Below are 17,603 nucleotides of genomic sequence, written 5' to 3' on the forward strand. Positions count from 1 at the left end.
CCAACACCATCATCCAGCCCAAACAATCCCAAACCAAAACGACTCGAGAGCTATGTAAAACACCGACACCATGATACCCAACGCCAAAAGACCTGGACTACGCCCACATCCGGGTTCGCCACCGCATGCAAGAAGCCGCCCAAACACAAAGCCCACCCAACCCCATCAACAGCGACCAACAACAACATAAAAAACCAACGATGACACCGAAGACCAGAACGACTCAAAGACGGTAAGACCAGCCAAGACCAACACAAACAAAGAAGACCCAAAAACTGACTCAGACAGACCTAAGACCCATGCATGTCGTCCAAAGAACCAACAGGTGGGGGAAGGGGAACACCGTATGACCTCCATGCACACCATACAAGAGACAAGGACTCTAAAACCACATAACAAGGATGAAACTTACCGGAGAGGAGGGGGAAGGGGGCGAGGGGAAGGGGATCACCTCTCCGGCACCACCCTGAGACGCACAAGGCAGGACCACCGACACCACCATCAGGGAAGAGTCTCTGGAGCGATCGGGGGGCCAAAAGACAAGAACGGAAGAGGTGGCCAGCGACAGAGCAACACGGGGCTGACCGATGGAGAACCGTATCCCGATCAAGCGACAAGGCCAAAAAGGGGATCTGGTAAGGTATTAGACAAGGTGGAGACGAATCGAATCACCGGAGATGGGCCCAAGAGAAGCCACATCTTCGGCGATAGGGTTGAGAGAAACAATGAGGAGGACGATGGGGGTAAAGCGGCAGTGGAACAAAAGAGCTAGGTTTTTTTTTTTGGGGGGGGGGGTTGTAGTGAGAGGTGAAAGCTTTTTAGAGAGAGAAAGTGTTTTGTTTTGCTCGAATGTTTTGTTTTGTTTTGTAGTGAGAGGTGAGAGCTTTTGGGAGGGTTAGGGTTCTGAATGTTATGATGTTGGTTTATCACATGACTTTTTTTGTTACTTGTGTTAAGTGGTGAGACGAGTGTGCGTATCTTTCTCGTTTTGGAACATGTAGTTGCTCTGGTTTGAGCTGTGATTAGAGTTTTGAGTGAGAGCTCCGTCAAATCACGTGTTTATTCGATTCAGAGACTGAGGGACTGATTACCCGAGTTATTTAGCTAGTTATTAATCAAGTAGAGCTTTTCATGTAGGGCTTTCACCCGAGAGTTGGTCAAAGTTAAGATTATGGCCATATTACGATCATCGTCGTACCATAGGTAATCTAGTCTGTCAGGGAGTACCGAGTTAGTTAACTGGCTTACCATTCATTTTAGTGTTGGATTGTTGATTGATGTAACTATGTAAGTGATTGTGAGGTGAACCAAGCTCGATCACCTTGCGTTTCTTTTGACTTTCTAATTGTGTTTCCATTTGTCAAGTTAAACTCAAGTTGGGGACATCTATCTGTGCGGATTATGCAGATTGTTAGACTTGAGTTTGGATGCTTGTTTGGGGTGGCTACGAAAGGGGTCGAGCTATGTTTAGAATTTTCACTTGGCTCTGTTTGATTTTTTACTACTTTTTTTTTTGTGGGTATTTACTCCGATTTCGAGTTGGAATGATTGAGGTGGACTTGTTTCAGTAATGCACTTGATTTCCTAGGTCTTTCCGCCACCAACGGGATGGTAGAATATTATTCGACTTGACTATTAAATGATTTCCACTTGCTAATTATCCGGGTTGTTACATATGAGAAAAGAAATTCATCTGGATTCCTTACCCATATACGGAGTATATTTTTTTTGTAATTTTTTATTTTTTACATTCGGTGAGGAATGGGGATATTGAAGTATTTACTGTAGGTTTGTTTTGTTGCTGCTTGTAACTGTGAGCACTTTACTGCTCCATAATGCACTCCCTGTGTTACATTTTTCTGGGTTCTAATCTTTTAGAGCTTATCGTCAATTTGATGCTACTGATATTTTGGTAATGGTTATACTGTTTGTTTTTCCCTTGGGGTTTTGAGTGCTAGTGATTGTGTCACGTTTCATACATCAGTTTTCCGAGTCTTTTAGCTTGAGATGTTCTCAGCCTAGACAACAATCTAATTGGCAATTTCACTGTATAGGTGGACAAGGCCAATCTCCAGAAGAAGGATGAGGAGAAGGCGCTGAAGGAGCTTAGAGCCAAGGCATCACAGAAAGGCGCGTTTGGAGGATCAGAATTGAAGAAGAGTGGGAAGACATGACGGAGCATCAGCAACAACTTAAGCTGACAAATTATGTAAACTTTGTCTGTTATCCCTTTGATGACTGAAATTTGTGATGTTTGTCATTTGATGCGTAGTTAGCTGCTTAAGTTGCAAGTTTGTGTATGTAAAACCAATAGCCTCCTAAGCCAAACAGCAGCATGGTTTGCATCACTTTTACAGGTCTTTGTATCGAGTAGCTTCCTCTAAAAATTTTTAGTTGAGATTTTGATTTCAGGTCCGACCATTGTTTTTAAATTTCAAGTTGGTAGTTCGACTTTGGCTCTACAGGTACCATCTTATGTCATGAGATGCTTAACGATAGTGTAAGCGTGCAATACTGCAATTTAAAGGCCCAATTTAACAAACGAAGTAACTGTTCCTCAATCTCCACTATTATCCCTCGGTATCTATTTGCTGGTTAAATTTGGTCCTTGCTTATATTACCACGCTTGCAGCTTGCTATTACCAAGGAAGATAAATTGCAGCAAAAAGTAAACCATCGCTGCATAACACTACAGAAGCCTACAATCGACCTAACAAAAACAAAACTCAGATGCTATTCGACAGTTAAAGAACATTCAGGTATTTATGCTCCAGCTAATGGTTTCAGAAACTCCTGATATTGGATTCACCAGAGTTGATAATATCATATTCACACAGCCATGGATAAATTGCGAGGACGTTGTGGCTTATGTGCTTCATGCAAGCAACACATGAATTTTTCAGGACTACTTGTCAGGGTTATCTTGCTCTTCCTTATCGGGATCTTCTTCGTCCTCTTCTTTTTTCTCTTCTTCATCCTCGTCTTCCTCAGGTGGATCAGCTGGCATTGGAGGAGGTAAAGGTGTTTTCATAGGGCTGAATTGGGGAAATATATCTGGCCTTCTTCCAGGCTTAGGCCTTTCCCACTCCTGCCAAGTCGCACAAAACTTTGATCAACAGATGAAGAATGCTCTTACTAGTTACTACTACAAGTCTACAACATTTCCCCAGTAGCCCTGCACCTCACTGACTCCTGTCTCCTGCCTGTGGTGTGGTATGAGACGTTATAGGTACTTGGTCTTACAAAGTTAGGTTAAAAACATGAGCACACTGTTTTTGGTTGACCCATAATGAAATTGTGTAGTTAAAATGCATCGAACACTACACTATTTTACGATAAAGAAGCATAAAAAGTTAAGGAATTCGTTTTATTTTTATTCCATCATATACTCCAATGCTGAAGAATACCAAGTCCGAAATATCCTTTTTCACAATATGCAGTAGAAAAGACGAAGAAGTTATCACTTTTGAACAATGAAAATGAATGTAAAATCAGAGAAATTACTCTGACAAAGACCCCTAAAAGAAATTCATGCACAAAAGACATCCAAACTTGATGCAAACATACACAGTAGATTTTTGCTCAGTCCTTGTATATAAATTGACAGCTTATGGTAGCTTGCTCAACTATATCAGAACTGATTAGGGTTTTAAATATATTTTAGAAGATATCAGCAAATGTATACCCAAACTCTCACCAATCCCTTCACATGCAATACCACAGAAACGTCATATCACAGACAGCATTATGCTTATTCATCACCATCATCCTAAGGCAATCATTTGCCTCCATAGAATCCTAAACCACACTCCTTCCAACATGCAGTTCCATCATCACAACTGACCAACTCCGAATCTCCCATGACATCATCAAACCCAGCCATACTAAAATGTGAAAATAGTAAGCAAGTCTGAGGGTTCAAAAATCAAGATGCAATCTAATACTTAAAACCGAGAATTATAATCATGCTGATAGGTATCGCTCCAAGCACAGAATATTAAAACTCGTGGTCTAGAATTGTCAAGTCATAACAGCAGACTACGGATATCGAGTATATAATGATCATAATTTCAATTATGAACGCTCAAATGCAAAACAAGCAGGGTCCAAATCATTAGGTCAGTAGAGATCTATGGTGAGTGTTTGATGACTCTTACCTCTCAAAGTCACAGGGACACAGTCAGACAAAATAGCAAATCTTTTGCCTCTTAAACACTCACTTTTTGTTCAAAGTCATCCCACCAGTCACAAAATCATTAATCAGACACGAACATAAAGAGTGAAAAATACTTCAAAACATACAACTTGTATTCGGAACTATAATCAAATGACTGAGACGGAAAGAATAGTTTTATTGACGAACAACATCCCATGATTATATATATATATATATATATATATATATATATATATATATATATATATATATATATACAACTTGTATTCGGAACTATAATCAAGTGACAACATATCAAATTCTACCGCGCATATGTTTGAATCGAATAATAATCCGTAATTTTAATTCCCAGCACATCATCAATCAATTAAACAACAAACTAAATGAAATGAATGTAGAGAGGTAGAAAAAGGCATACAATAGGGAAATCGAGAGGAGAGCGACGAGTCATCTTCTCTTCTTCAGGAGCCATACACACAACATGCGACCTTCGAGATAACATTCCAACCTTGGACAAACACAACTTCCGATGTTGAATCGTATGATTAGAAGGAAATGAGAGATAGCATCGAAAGTTGTTCAAAGATGTAGATGATGAAGTTGAAGTCGTCGATGATGACGGCGGAATTGTAAACCCTAAGGCGGTGGCCGTGGCTGATAAACACAGCGACGCCATTGGAACCTACTTTCCCCCCTCTCTCTTTCTCTTGGTGGTTGGTTGTAGTAGAAGCTGTGCAAAAAGGATTATGTTGGGTTTTCATTCCTCTTTTTATACTTTTTTTTTTTCAGTCGTGGAAAGATGGTCTTATCTAAGGTCGGTTATTGATTTTTGTTACCGGATTGTAAAATATCTACGCGTTTTAATTACTATCGACGACGTTGACGATATTATCCTCTCTCCCTCACTAATTCACCATTTTCCTCTCTAATTCAAAATCCTTAGAAATACAACTTACCTTTCACCACCATCACGCCCTAACCAACTGCCACCACATCACCACCAAATCACCACCAACCGTCGTCCACCATAAAGAGATTAGTCACATTTTTTTTTAATTAGATTAGTAATCAAAGGTTAAACTTTGAAATTAAGTTGTTTATAATTGTTTATTTATCTTATAATTGATGTTAATCGATTATACCACTTGAATTTGGTTATTTATTTGAATTAGTTATAACTAGTTTATGTTTTAGGTTGTATAATTTGAATTGATTTAGTTTTAATTAGGTTTTTGTCGTTTCCTGTTAATTTCATTTTAATTAGTTTGTATGTTCTTGATTTCATTGTTGTTTGGAACTGGGGTGGTGGTGTTGGCGAAATGGGGTGGTTTTTGTGTCGATTTGGATGGTTGTTGTTGCTTGTGGTTGTCTAATTTCGGGAAGGGGAAAAAGCCATGGACAAACATTGAACATCAACGTTTAACCATGGACCGTTGATATTCAACGTTTTAACATGGCTAAATGTTGATGTTCGACATTTGGACCATTGTGCAGAGTTGAATATCAACTTTTGACTATGGTCAAACGTTGATATTCAACTTTTGGCCATGGTCAATCGTTGAATGTCAACTTTTGTGTCATGGTTGATTGTTGGCATCAACTTTTCATCCATGGTTCGTTCAACTTTTTTTTAACCTTGTTTATTGCTTTTATTTGGGGGTTTTTTTTTTAGTCGATGATTGGTAATTTATAAAATTTCTGATTTATTTAATGCAGATGGGAGATTGAAATGATAGAGGGGGGAACATTATAGTACCCCCACCGCCGTTACCTAAACGGGTTGGCCCCGATCGTACCTTCGGCCGGATCGTCACGTCTTCCAAGCGTCGTTTGCGTTGTTTATGTTATGTTGATTACATGTCGTTTATGTTAGAAATGTCGATACTTCCGCCTTTTGGTGTTTTAATGCAGACTGGATGCAATTGTGGAGCACGCAATTGGATAGTAATGACTAATGAGCACCGTGGAGTCAGTAAGACGGAGTACAAGAAGGTTAGCACGAGAATCAAGAAGGAAATGAGAATAAAAGACAAGGAAAGAAGCCGAAGGTCGTGGTCACTCGATCGAGTATTACTTTACTCGATCGAGTCGTGATGACATGGCCACTCGATCGAGTGTTTTGTTATTTTAGTACTTTCCGCGAAACTTCCTAAGTCGGTTTATTTGTAATATAAATAGGAAGTTCGTGCATATATAATAATTAGGTTACGCTTATTTTCGCCTAGAACCTTTAGAAAACTTCATATCTACTTTTATTTACGTATTGCTTTCGAATCTACCTTGCTACTTACGGTATATTGTTAATCTTTCTTCATTAATCATTAATTCAAGTTCTAGTTCCATAACTGTTTTGTTGTTCATATTATTTATGCTTTTAATTATGCTTTCCATTCAACTTATTGTTATAGTTCTAATTAGTATGAGTAGCTAAATTATTATTCTAGGGTTAAAGGAAATGTAGGTTGTTAGAAGGGGTTTTAATTAATGAGTTATCCATGCGAAAGAACTTCACACTTAAGCCTGATTGACTGGGAGTAGTCATAGAATCGGTGACCTCCTGGAATTCTGGAAAGATTCCCGGGATGCGCATGAGTGAGGACAAAATGCGCTGGAAAGGACCCGTGTTGATCTGTGGGCCATGTACACAGCCTGATGAGCTACCGTGAGTGACCGCTCCCGACCCAGGGTTTGGGTCGGGGTGTTACAAGTTGTATCAGAGCAACCATGCGACTGTGGGGTGAGCTTGTGGTCAGAAGTACCTGAGTCACCCACCTAACGGGGAGGATTCTGGGCTTGACTGCGGTCAGATGCTATCAGGCGCAACAAGGACGTTGCGTTCTTCAAGTGGGTGTGTGTAATACTCTACTGAACTGAAAACGTTATTCAGGTGGGGTACCCCTTGAAGAGGTCCATTGATAGGCTTAAAATCTGACTAGTGCTTAAAGAGATTGAAAATATTACTCATATCAACAAAGTGCACTTTTTTTTCTGGTTATCCATGATGCATGGGTGACCTCCTGGTTCTCGGGATGTGCATGAGTGGGGACAAAATGCGCATGAAACAACCCGTGTTAATCTGTGGGTCATGTACACAGCCTGACGAGATATCATGAGTGACCGCTCCCGACCAGGGTTTGGGTAGGGGTGTTATAATCATCGACCGGGCTAAGGCTAATAAAGGCTAATTGAATAGAGTGATTTAATTATAGCGATCGCCTGTTAAGTGTGGATCTAAAGGGCATATTTAAGTCGACCGTGTAATACCACGAATTTCTGGTCACAATGAATTACGTCGAGTAGATTGTACTCGACCAAGTGGGTCGTCGAGTGTTTTTAGACATGCTACTGTCTTGGCTCCACTCGGCCGAGTACTGGTGTAACTCGTCGAGTAGAACGTACTCGGCCGAGTACGTCAGGTACTCGACTGATTATCCGGTTTGACAGGTTATTTTTCCGCAGTTTTGACTAAGTTGATTAGAGAATATAAATAACGTGGTTTAGTGATTCTTAATCAGTTTCCAAACATTTTACAAAAACCTAAACTACGTTACTATACTCTAATCATCCTTATCATTTCCAAGCTTCGGATGGATTGGTTGTGTGTTCTAGCATCTCTATTTCCGTGTCATCGCATTAGTAAGTGTCTTTTATCCGTTTATTGATTTGTTATTGCTGTACAAAGTTAAGCAGCCCTAATTTGGGTTGATTTGGGGAAAAGGGTTATTTAGTGATGGATTGTGATGTGCTATTGTTTGATTATCCTTGTTAGGTGACGATTTCGTAGAAGAACAGTTCTAGCCTTGTTGTTATGTTTGGAATTTTGCGAAGAAGGTAGGGTTTCCCTACTCAGTCTTTTGTACGATTGATTACAAGTATTGTGATATTATGTGATTACTTGTTGTGATAGTATTGTGGAGATTGGTTGTTATTGATATTATTGTTCTTGATTATGGAGCCATTGTCGGGAGATGGTCTTTACTCCCATGTTCGCCCCTTATGGCTCCCTTCACAAGAGGGATGTGCACATTAATGATCTGGGTGCGCTCGTTGTGATGAGCGAGGCTTAGGTGGCAAGACTGCGGTCTCCTACTGGCGGTGTAGGTACCTGTTGCGATGTGTTACCTGGCAGATCTAGGCTGCGGTTCAGATAATGTACTTGGAGATTGCATTTTTACAGGATTGAATTGGATGGTTTATTGTTATTGTTTTAGTTATGTTTTATTGTGCTGTTGACTGGCCCCTTTCTGTTGTTGCTGTAACACCCCCTTCTTATCCGGCCAAGGTAATTAGGAGATGTTACCTTCCCGGTTTCCCGAGGTACTGAAATCGGAGTCGTAATTGAGAAACAATTAACATAAATGAAATATTTAGTGGATTACATAACATAAGTGAATAACATGAAATGAATAATACAACTCATGACTACTAAACTAGTCTAATCAACTATGCTCGACTCGAATGTCATCACGGCTCGTCCCTTCTCCCGCATGCTACCAAGGCTAACCTGTAAACAACTGCTCCCCATATGATCGGAAATATCATATGGATCGACACAGGCCACCCCGTAAATAGGTGACATTTACACGGACACAACAAAAGTCAGTTTCAATACACAAACATAAGACATGACTCGATAAATGCATACGCGACATAATTATGTGAATGAGACTCGATTATGCAATCACCATACCGGTATCGGGACAAGCCCAGACGTACCCACAACTACCAGTGCCAGGGACACGCCCATGACACCACACCTCACAGAAAGGTACTGGGACATGCCCAGACGTACCGGGTCCGAAAGCCAACCGGATCCCCTATCAGACGTCGTGCCTCAACCACATGAGTCCCTCCGTGACTCAAGTCATTAATGTGCACATCCCCTTTGGAGTGGGAAGCTCCAAGGGGCGACCCGAGGGCAAGACAGTATCCCAACCGTCTTACGTCTCCTCAACAATCAAGTACCAGCGCCCAAAACCTCCAACACAACACAATCACAACCATACATGACAAATGGAAGAACAACATTTAACATATGACTAATTCATGAATCTAATCCCACATGTTATGACTAATAACCCTTCGGCTATTCATATGACATACAAACCGACTCATGAACACACTAACAAGAAAAGACACTCAAATATCCAAACACAACATTGAAACCGAGTAGGATAACCTACCTTTTCGCATAATCCATAAGCTAATCGAAATCACCAAGTATCCATCTCATAAAACCATCTCATCCTACATAAATCATATAATAACTATCACAAACCACTCTATACTATAATACAACATAAAATCCCTTATTATTAGTCACTAATTACTCATTTTACATAACTAAATACTAATTAATCTCTCTTAGTAAACCCTAACTCGAGATTACTCATAAGACAAAGAGGAAAAGGTGAGATTTCGACTTACAAAGGTAGATCGGGAATTAGGAGAGGTGTTCCAGCATTAATTCAAGCTTGAAGACCAAGGGAAAGACATAGGGTGTAACACCCCAAGTTATTGAGAGTAAGGTTGTCCCATATCGGGGAATTGAGGAGGTTGTGATATGTTTATAAAGGATTCCACCCACCACTTAGTAACAAGGCCTTGTGCTTTTGAGCTTAAGTGAGGACAAATATGGGCCCAAAGGTGCACACCCATCTTATTGGGTTGTGTTACGACGGTGGTGGGTCAGGTTGTTATAAATGGTATCAGAGCGACCCTACGACCGTGTGGTGAGCCCGTGGTCGGGAGTACCCGGGTCACACACCTAGCGGGGGAGGATTCTGGGCTGCGGTCAAGTTGGAGGCACAACGAGGACGTTGTGTTCTTTAAGTGGGGGAGATTGTAACACCCCAAGTTATTGAGAGTAAGGTTGTCCCACATCGGGGAATTGAGGAGGTTGTGATATGTTTATAAAGGAATCCACCCACCACTTAGTAACAAGGCCTTGTGCTTTTGGGCTTAAGTGAGGACAAATATGGGCCCAAAGGTGCACACCCATCTTATTGGGTTGTGTTACGACAGTGGTGGGTCGGGTTGTTATACAGGGAGCATTTTAGAGAGAGGGGAGAGTGTTTTAGAGTAAGAAAGAAGAAGGAGAAGAATGAAGGGGATAGGGTTTGGATAAGATGATATCCCGAAATTTTATTCCTCGGGTACAGCACAGTACCACTCGATCGAGTGACCGGTTCACTCGACCGAGTGGAACTCATTCGGTCGAGTATACCCTTAGTCGACCGAGTGCCAACTCACTTGGTCCACTTAGGGTTCTACTCGGTCCACTGAGAGTTTACTAGGTCTAGTTTAGGTCTTACTTGGTCTCGTAGGAGGGGTCATCCTTTACTTTTGAGTATATGTGGGTTCCCTCACGTGTCCTTAGGTCCACGACCGGTTCTAGCGTTCATTGCCATGCTACAAGAGAATCACACACAAGATAGGGAATGGGAAAGGTAAGTATTTGAAGCCAATTTTGGATATAAATGAAAAAAATTTCAACTTTTCAAATTGATGGATACCAAATAATAGGAATTCTCAATATAGTTTTCTTTGTAATTTAACCAACCTTTCAAAATTTCCTTATGCTACAAATTCTTTTCTGGAAATTAAAGATCCTTGTGACATAATACGGTTTTAAAAACATGGCTTTAATTACATGTATTACTCTTATTCATCATCCAACTTGACCAATCTTTCCTCCACCATGACACACTACACTAGTTTCTTATAATATTAGTCATTTGCCCAAGCTTTGGAAATTTTAACATTTTAAAGTATTACTTAAGACGTTACATGTTGTTGTGATCAATTTAACTTGTTAAACTTGATAAAAAGGAGAATTTGTTTGGCAAAATTTTAAAAGAGATCCGGGCAAGTGAAATGCTTCTTTGCCATTTTAAAGTCTGAGCCGAGCAAATTTTAAGCGTAAGGCTACTTCGAGCATCATGGTTTGAAGTTTTGAAGAGGTCATGAGAACGCAACCCAAGTAGTAAACATAAAATTAAAATTTGACATGGTTAGTGTCAAATTTTTCTTCAATGTAATTTGAGACAAAATTTTCCTTTAATCCCTCTTATAGAATAGTAAAAACTATACAATTCTCAATCCCACAATATAGTAAAATCACCTTTAAGACATAAAAATGCATTGTTCATGGGAGTTTTAGGAAAAGTTGGAAAATTTCACTCAAATTTTAAGACGAAATTGGTTTCATTTTGGGACCACATACTACATTATCAACCGAGATAGTAGTCTCATAAGGCAATTAAACCAAGTTTTTACTCATGAAAACTCAAAAATTGGGCATGACTTGTCTAAAATTCGAAAATTTAAGACGAAATTTTAAGACGAAATTTATACATATTGAACAAGATCCATTCATGACAACAAAAGTTAAGCCTTTATTGTCCAATTATACACAATAACATTCAACAAAATCCCATTATTGATTCAAGAACACCATTTTCGAGTTCATCAATGGTGGGCAAAATTTCATCACAAAAATTTGATTTTTACCAACAATAATGGTGTAAAAAGCTTACTAGTATCATGAATTAAGTAAAATAAAGAAAAAATTACAAATAACCACCTTGTATTTGCATATTTTTACAAATAACCAATACGTATTTCTATTTTTACAAATAACCCTCATACTTTCACGTATTCTCCATAATTACCACCGTATATTTGACCCGAAATTCGTTTTTTTTATTTTTCGACTCTTTAATTAACGATTTATCAAAAATACCCATTGTTGGACCATATAGATATATATGTTTATGTTTTGATGAAGTCAAGAATGCTTTATATTCTATATACTCGTTGCGCGTAATTTTTTGTTTAGTCCTTTTAGATTAGACTTACTGATCGCAAGCATTAAAGAATTGTGATGGAAGTATACAAGAACATATCATGTGATCAAGCCCTCAATCAAGGATCAAGATATTACAAGTTATTAAAGAATTACGCAAGCATTCATGAGAAGATGAAGCTCATTTAAAGATTAATCAAGCTTGAATAATGAACAAGCCTACATTTGAAGATCTCCTAAAAAGATTAGAATAGTGTAGGTGGTTATCTCGTAATGGTAACATAAGAATGCACTTCTTAGATTGGTAAAGTTATAGCCTCACAGCTATAACGTTGTTAATATAAGAGCTCAATGTTATAGCTCTTCTACAATAACATTGAGATGTGAAGTTTATATAATACACGACAAAATAGTTTTAAAATTGTTTTTAGAAAACTGTTTTTATTCTTTTAAATGTTTTTAGTAGAAGTATTTGTTTTACAAGGAAGCTTATATTCATATTGAGTGTGATTTTATTTTAAGCTTATAATCAGTAATTATGTTGAATTAACTTATGAGTTGAGTCATATTACTAATTAGGGTTTCTAATACTACACATTCTAAAACCCTAAATCTAACCTGATGTCAAGCTAGGGTTTCACAAAAAACGAGGCCTATGAGCCGTGTAGACTTTCGTGTGAACCTGATGATATAAGTTAAGTATTGTTAAGATTTTATTCTCTAGAATTATCTTAACATATCTTTTATATTTAGCATGATATGGTTGTATATGATAAGATATTTTTGTTATGGAAAATCTTATCATATCTTAAAATTTAAGGAAAATATATTAAGAGAATAATTGATAAAATTATCTTTTAGTTATTCTCCATCATTTCCTAAGATTTTAAGGATAGAAATAATAAGATATGATTTGTTTACATATCTTATATTTCGGCCATCTAGAGTTTTTGAGAGACCGTGAGTCTTGCTTTCCTTTGTTCTATAAATACTCTACACTTTGCAAAATTTAAAGGTAAGACCTTTGAGCATAATTTTGATTTATTTTCAAAAAGCAAAAACCGTGTTTTAAAGAAAAAACCGTTTTGTTATTTTTCGAAAAGGTCGTGTGATTTATAAACTTGTGCATTCATTCTTTCGTTATCTTTATAAGATAATAATGCTTAATTGATTTCTTACTCGTTCATTAACGTGAACTTTTAGTAGAATCATTAGTGTTTTCTTATTAGTGTAAGTTAGTCACTCGAGTATTTAACGGTACTCATTTGAGTTACAACTAGGGTTAGTTGTACGAGTTGAGTTAGTAAATTTGTAATCCGTAGAAAGGTACTAAATTTAATCGAGAATAGTGGACGAAGGTTTCGATTTGTGAAATTGAACCACTTCAAAAACCGTGTGTGTCCTTCTCTTTCATTCGTTTGTTTACTTTGTTCTTACTTGATCATTAGTTAATTAGTTAAAGTTTAATCAATAAACTTTAAGTAATTAATTATATTCATACAATCTAAAAAGTTTAAAAAGTTTCAAATCCTCAATTCACCCCCCCCCCCCCCTTGAGTATTTTGGATCAATAGACTCTTCAATTGGTATCAGAGCCTCGTGCTCTTGATTGCCTAACCGTAAAGAGGCTGATCTGTCTATCTTTATTTATCTTATCGTTTTATATTCCGCTACCTATCACATGATAAATGGATTCAAAATACCTCAAGTGTCCCGTCTTTAATGGGAAGAATTATGGTTTATAGAAGAACATGATGACTCACTATGTGAAGGGTCATGATTGGGGTGCTGGAGGATTATCCAAAACGGACCGCATAAAATTTTGGTTGTATCCACTGAAGGCACTACCTACGAGAAAAAGGAAGAGGATTATGTCGAGGCTGACTACAAGAAGGCCGAAAATAATTCTAAAGCAATAAGCCTATTACAAAATGGCATGACCACTGCAGAATTCGATCGCTTCTCGTCTTGTTCAACGACTGAGGAAATATGGGATGGCCTTGAACTAGCTTATGAAGGTACTTCCATTGTTAGGAAGCACCACATAGATCTGTTAATACAGAAATATGAGCTATTTAGTATGGAGCCAAATGAGTCCTTGGATAGTATGTCCGCACATTTTTCAAGCATCATAAACAAATTGAAAAACCTAGGAAGAAAATTTGATACCGAGGACATTGCAAGAAAGGTTCTTAGGAGCCTAACTAAAAAGTGGCGCGTCAAAGTCACTGCAATGGAGGAATCAAGAGATCTTGCGAGCCTATCCAATCAAGAACTCATTGGTGCCCTCATGGCCTATGAACTCACTCTAAATGTTGATGAAGTAGAACCGAGTAAAGGTAAAAACATGGCCTTGAAAAGCGAGGATGTCAGCTCCGACATAGAAAATGAGACTGTATTGTTTGCTCGTCGTTTTAAAAATAGAATTTTTCGAAACAAGCAAACAAAGTCTACTGCTAATAACAACAAGTCTTTCAATAATAAAGCAACAGAGTCTAAATCGTCATTTGCCAACAAAGGCTGTTTCAACTGTGGAGAATCTGATCATATGATCAAGGACTGTCCCACATGGGAGAAAATTAAAGACAAGACAAAACGTGAGAAGACAAAGAAGGAGTTCAAGCAAGTAATGATGGCTTCGTTGTGACACCCTTAAATCTAGCCTTGATTATATACGTAAATTCTACAGAAAAACTGGTAGGATATGTTTGTAAATGGTTCAACTAGTCCAAAAACCTGCAATTTCAAAAATTTTCTAACTAAACCATTCACAACCAATTCCAACTCAAGAAGAGTGTCAAAAACCCTGCAACAACTGATAAACTAATTTACATATATAACTAAAGACGCGGAAATATATAAGGATACAAACCAATAATAGAAAGGGAGACATATGTCCCTTCAAATTATATACAAACCAAAAGTATAAAAGGTTTACTAATAGAATAGCTAAAACTAGGTCCAAGGTTCCTTGCTCACTAGCCGTCTGTGACCCCAACTAAGCATCAACAACCTGTAAATCGCATTTTATACAAACACGAAAGCCACAATTCAGTGGGGAGTAACTTCGAGTCCTCTCAGCCACGAATCGTCAAAATTAATGTAACATGTAATGTAACATGTAAACAATTTGATAAACCATTTACTTATCATGTATTCTAACAAATGACCCCTAACTGACCAAACTAAACTATCATGTGAATCATATAATTCAAATAGTAATCCAAACTTTATCAATCAGAACCGCTTACATCTCACCTATTACAGTTCATAAAATCACCATACAAGAAAGGGCCATATATCAAAGACAGGCATAAGTTCTTAGTACGGTCAATAGTCACTTTGTAACTCAAGTCTATACCACGAGGTAGGGAAGGTAATCGAACCGGTATCTTGGCTCAGCGGTTACTATTAAGAAAACATGGTCAAGAGACAACACAACCCTAGCCTAAAATCTGCGCAGACCTAGACATGCGGATACACACCACCGCACCCAAGACTCACAACTTTTTTTAAAACAAAATGAAGTGAGTACCCTAAGGACACCACCGAAGGGTCGGCTAGTACTTAAGCTGACCCCATACTATCAAAATTAGTACCTGAGGTCATGCCCCAACTTGGATAAACATCCACTAGTCAGGAACACAAAGGCTATCAAGCAGTGAACATATACTCGTCAGAGACTATAAAGACCTATCTATGATGAAGGCCGAAATACTCACCTAGGACCTAGTCACAAACTAGTCCCGACTTGAATATTTTAGCCCACACCACACATGACTCACCACACAAGTCAAGTAAGACACCCACTTAACCTTAAGAGGGCAAAAAGTCCTACTTATCAATATAAATTCTAGCATTCTATCATGTGAAAGCTATATAAATGTCTATTTACAGCATACAATCCCAACAGTTCCTCAATAAGAATTCAATACTAATTTCCAATCCTAGCAATTATAACAATATAAAAGGCTTTAGGGGAAACTAGGGCCATTACTACAAAATAAGAAGCTATTTAAATTCAACTAACTAAATAAGAAACTATTTAAATTCAACTAATTAAACATGTGAAATAGAGATATAATAAATGGCCTAAAACAAGAAAAAGGCCGATTATCTAATTCATTCAACCGAATTTTTACCCGCAACCTTGACCTGCGGCAGTGCGGGTCAAATTGCGGCGACCAATCACTCAATTAATCGACATCGCATCAGTCAAAGGGACTAAGGCTCAGTTTTCGGCACAATCAACAAAACATTTCAATTATAGCTATAAAATCCATTTTGAGCCTATTAATTACCATTTCATTTTGTAAATTATCCTAACATGTGATAATTGTCAATATAACATAATTTTTCTACCATTAGCATAACTTTTAGCTACTTGTATGATTCTCTTAACAAATTTAACCATGTATACTCATTCTAATTATATCCATGATGAACCTAGGATGACGGACAAAGCATGGAAAACCGCGAAACAAGCAACGGACCGACCCGGGCCAACCCTAAGACCGGTCGGGGCTGCCGTGGGCTGCCGCATTTGCCGCTTCTTCGCCGCCGCACCATTTTTCTTCTTTTTTTTTCATTTTTATACATTATAAGACCGTCTGAAAATTAATTAATCGTCCCCAATTCAACTTTGATAATTTAAACTACCAAAAGGCACAAATTAAGCTTGCATGCAACTAAGTTTAACATGTGAAAAATTACTACCCAAACAAAAATTCACCAAACATACAAAAATCAAAAACATGTGACGATCTTTCGTCGAGTAACTCGAAATATGTTACCTTAAGCTAGAAAATGAGCAATTAGTCCTCAAAACCGAAACCCTAACCACAACTAACCGCTATCCTCTACAATATACGAGTCCCCGAACTCGTCTTCCAATCCTTCACCTAATTAAACAATTAAAACACAAAAATAAACATCAAAACCGAAAATACCGAAATATAGTCTTAAAATAACTTAATGAAAATTGAAATTAGAACATACTAAGTTGTAGATCGTGGCGAGGGGATTCCGGAAAGGTAAATTTCGCGAAAAACGGACAAGAAACGAAGGATTTATGACGATTTTGAGCTTGAATGTGTATGAAAATGGAGTTTGGGTGTTTTTAGAGGATGAACAACAAGAATTTCAGAAAAATAAAAGGAAAGGGGAGGGGCTGTCACGCGTGAAAGAAGAAAGGAGGACAAAGTACGTGCGGGATTTTTAGTCGGGATTTTTAACGAGTCGGTTTTGACTCGTTTCAATAATAATTAAATCCGTAAGTCAAACGCAAATTCCGTCAAGTCCAAAGTCTTTAAACACGAGATTACAATAAAATTGAGTATTCACATGACCCATTTCCAAATTCGTTTACCCAACGTTCAAACGAATTGTCATTTTCCCCCCGATACGCCCTTATTTCGAAATAAAAGATTTTACACGGTTTAAACTATTTTTAAACATTTCAAAACTATCAAAATAAATACTTTTCTTCAAAATATAATAAAATTATATTTCTTTAAATTATTTTTACTTTAAATACTTAATTATCACTTTTATTTTGATTAATAAATTATTTCTGAAATATATTAACGGTCCGAAATTTACGGGGCGTTACAATCACCC

At 37.9% G+C, this 17,603-nt stretch overlaps 1 protein-coding gene and 2 long non-coding RNA genes across 3 annotated transcripts; 1 reads left to right on the forward strand and 2 right to left on the reverse strand.

Annotated features, from left to right (window-relative positions):
- Nucleotides 1-849: 849 nt before the first annotated feature.
- LOC141599766 (uncharacterized) lies at nt 850-2,416 on the forward strand. Its single transcript, XR_012523925.1, has 2 exons — nt 850-1,203; nt 2,055-2,416. It is a non-coding gene; the product is annotated as an uncharacterized LOC141599766 (long non-coding RNA).
- A 117-nt stretch (nt 2,417-2,533) lies between these two features.
- Nucleotides 2,534-4,941, reverse strand: LOC141599765 (uncharacterized). The gene is made up of 2 exons (XM_074419876.1): nt 4,596-4,941; nt 2,534-3,088 (listed from the first exon to the last, which is right to left on the reverse strand). Exons 1-2 carry the CDS (start codon nt 4,851-4,853, stop codon nt 2,906-2,908), a joined length of 441 nt encoding a protein of 146 aa, XP_074275977.1. The 5' UTR covers nt 4,854-4,941; the 3' UTR covers nt 2,534-2,905.
- A 9,862-nt stretch (nt 4,942-14,803) lies between these two features.
- Nucleotides 14,804-17,186, reverse strand: LOC141602687 (uncharacterized). The gene is made up of 3 exons (XR_012524611.1): nt 16,983-17,186; nt 16,778-16,885; nt 14,804-14,997 (listed from the first exon to the last, which is right to left on the reverse strand). It is a non-coding gene; the product is annotated as an uncharacterized LOC141602687 (long non-coding RNA).
- Between the last annotated feature and the right edge of the window lie 417 nt (nt 17,187-17,603).

Source organism: Silene latifolia, chromosome 9 (assembly GCF_048544455.1).
Source record: "Silene latifolia isolate original U9 population chromosome 9, ASM4854445v1, whole genome shotgun sequence".
Taxonomy (NCBI): Eukaryota; Viridiplantae; Streptophyta; class Magnoliopsida; order Caryophyllales; family Caryophyllaceae; genus Silene; species Silene latifolia.

Excerpts from the sequence above, each read along its gene's own strand:
- LOC141599765 (XM_074419876.1), bottom strand. The coding sequence starts at position 4,853 with ATGGCGTCGCTGTGTTTATCAGCCACGGCCACCGCCTTAGGGTTTACA. Across the intron at positions 3,089-4,595 it reads CTCCTCTCGATTTCCCTATT|GAGTGGGAAAGGCCTAAGCC; the intron begins GTATGCCTTTTT and ends GCGACTTGGCAG.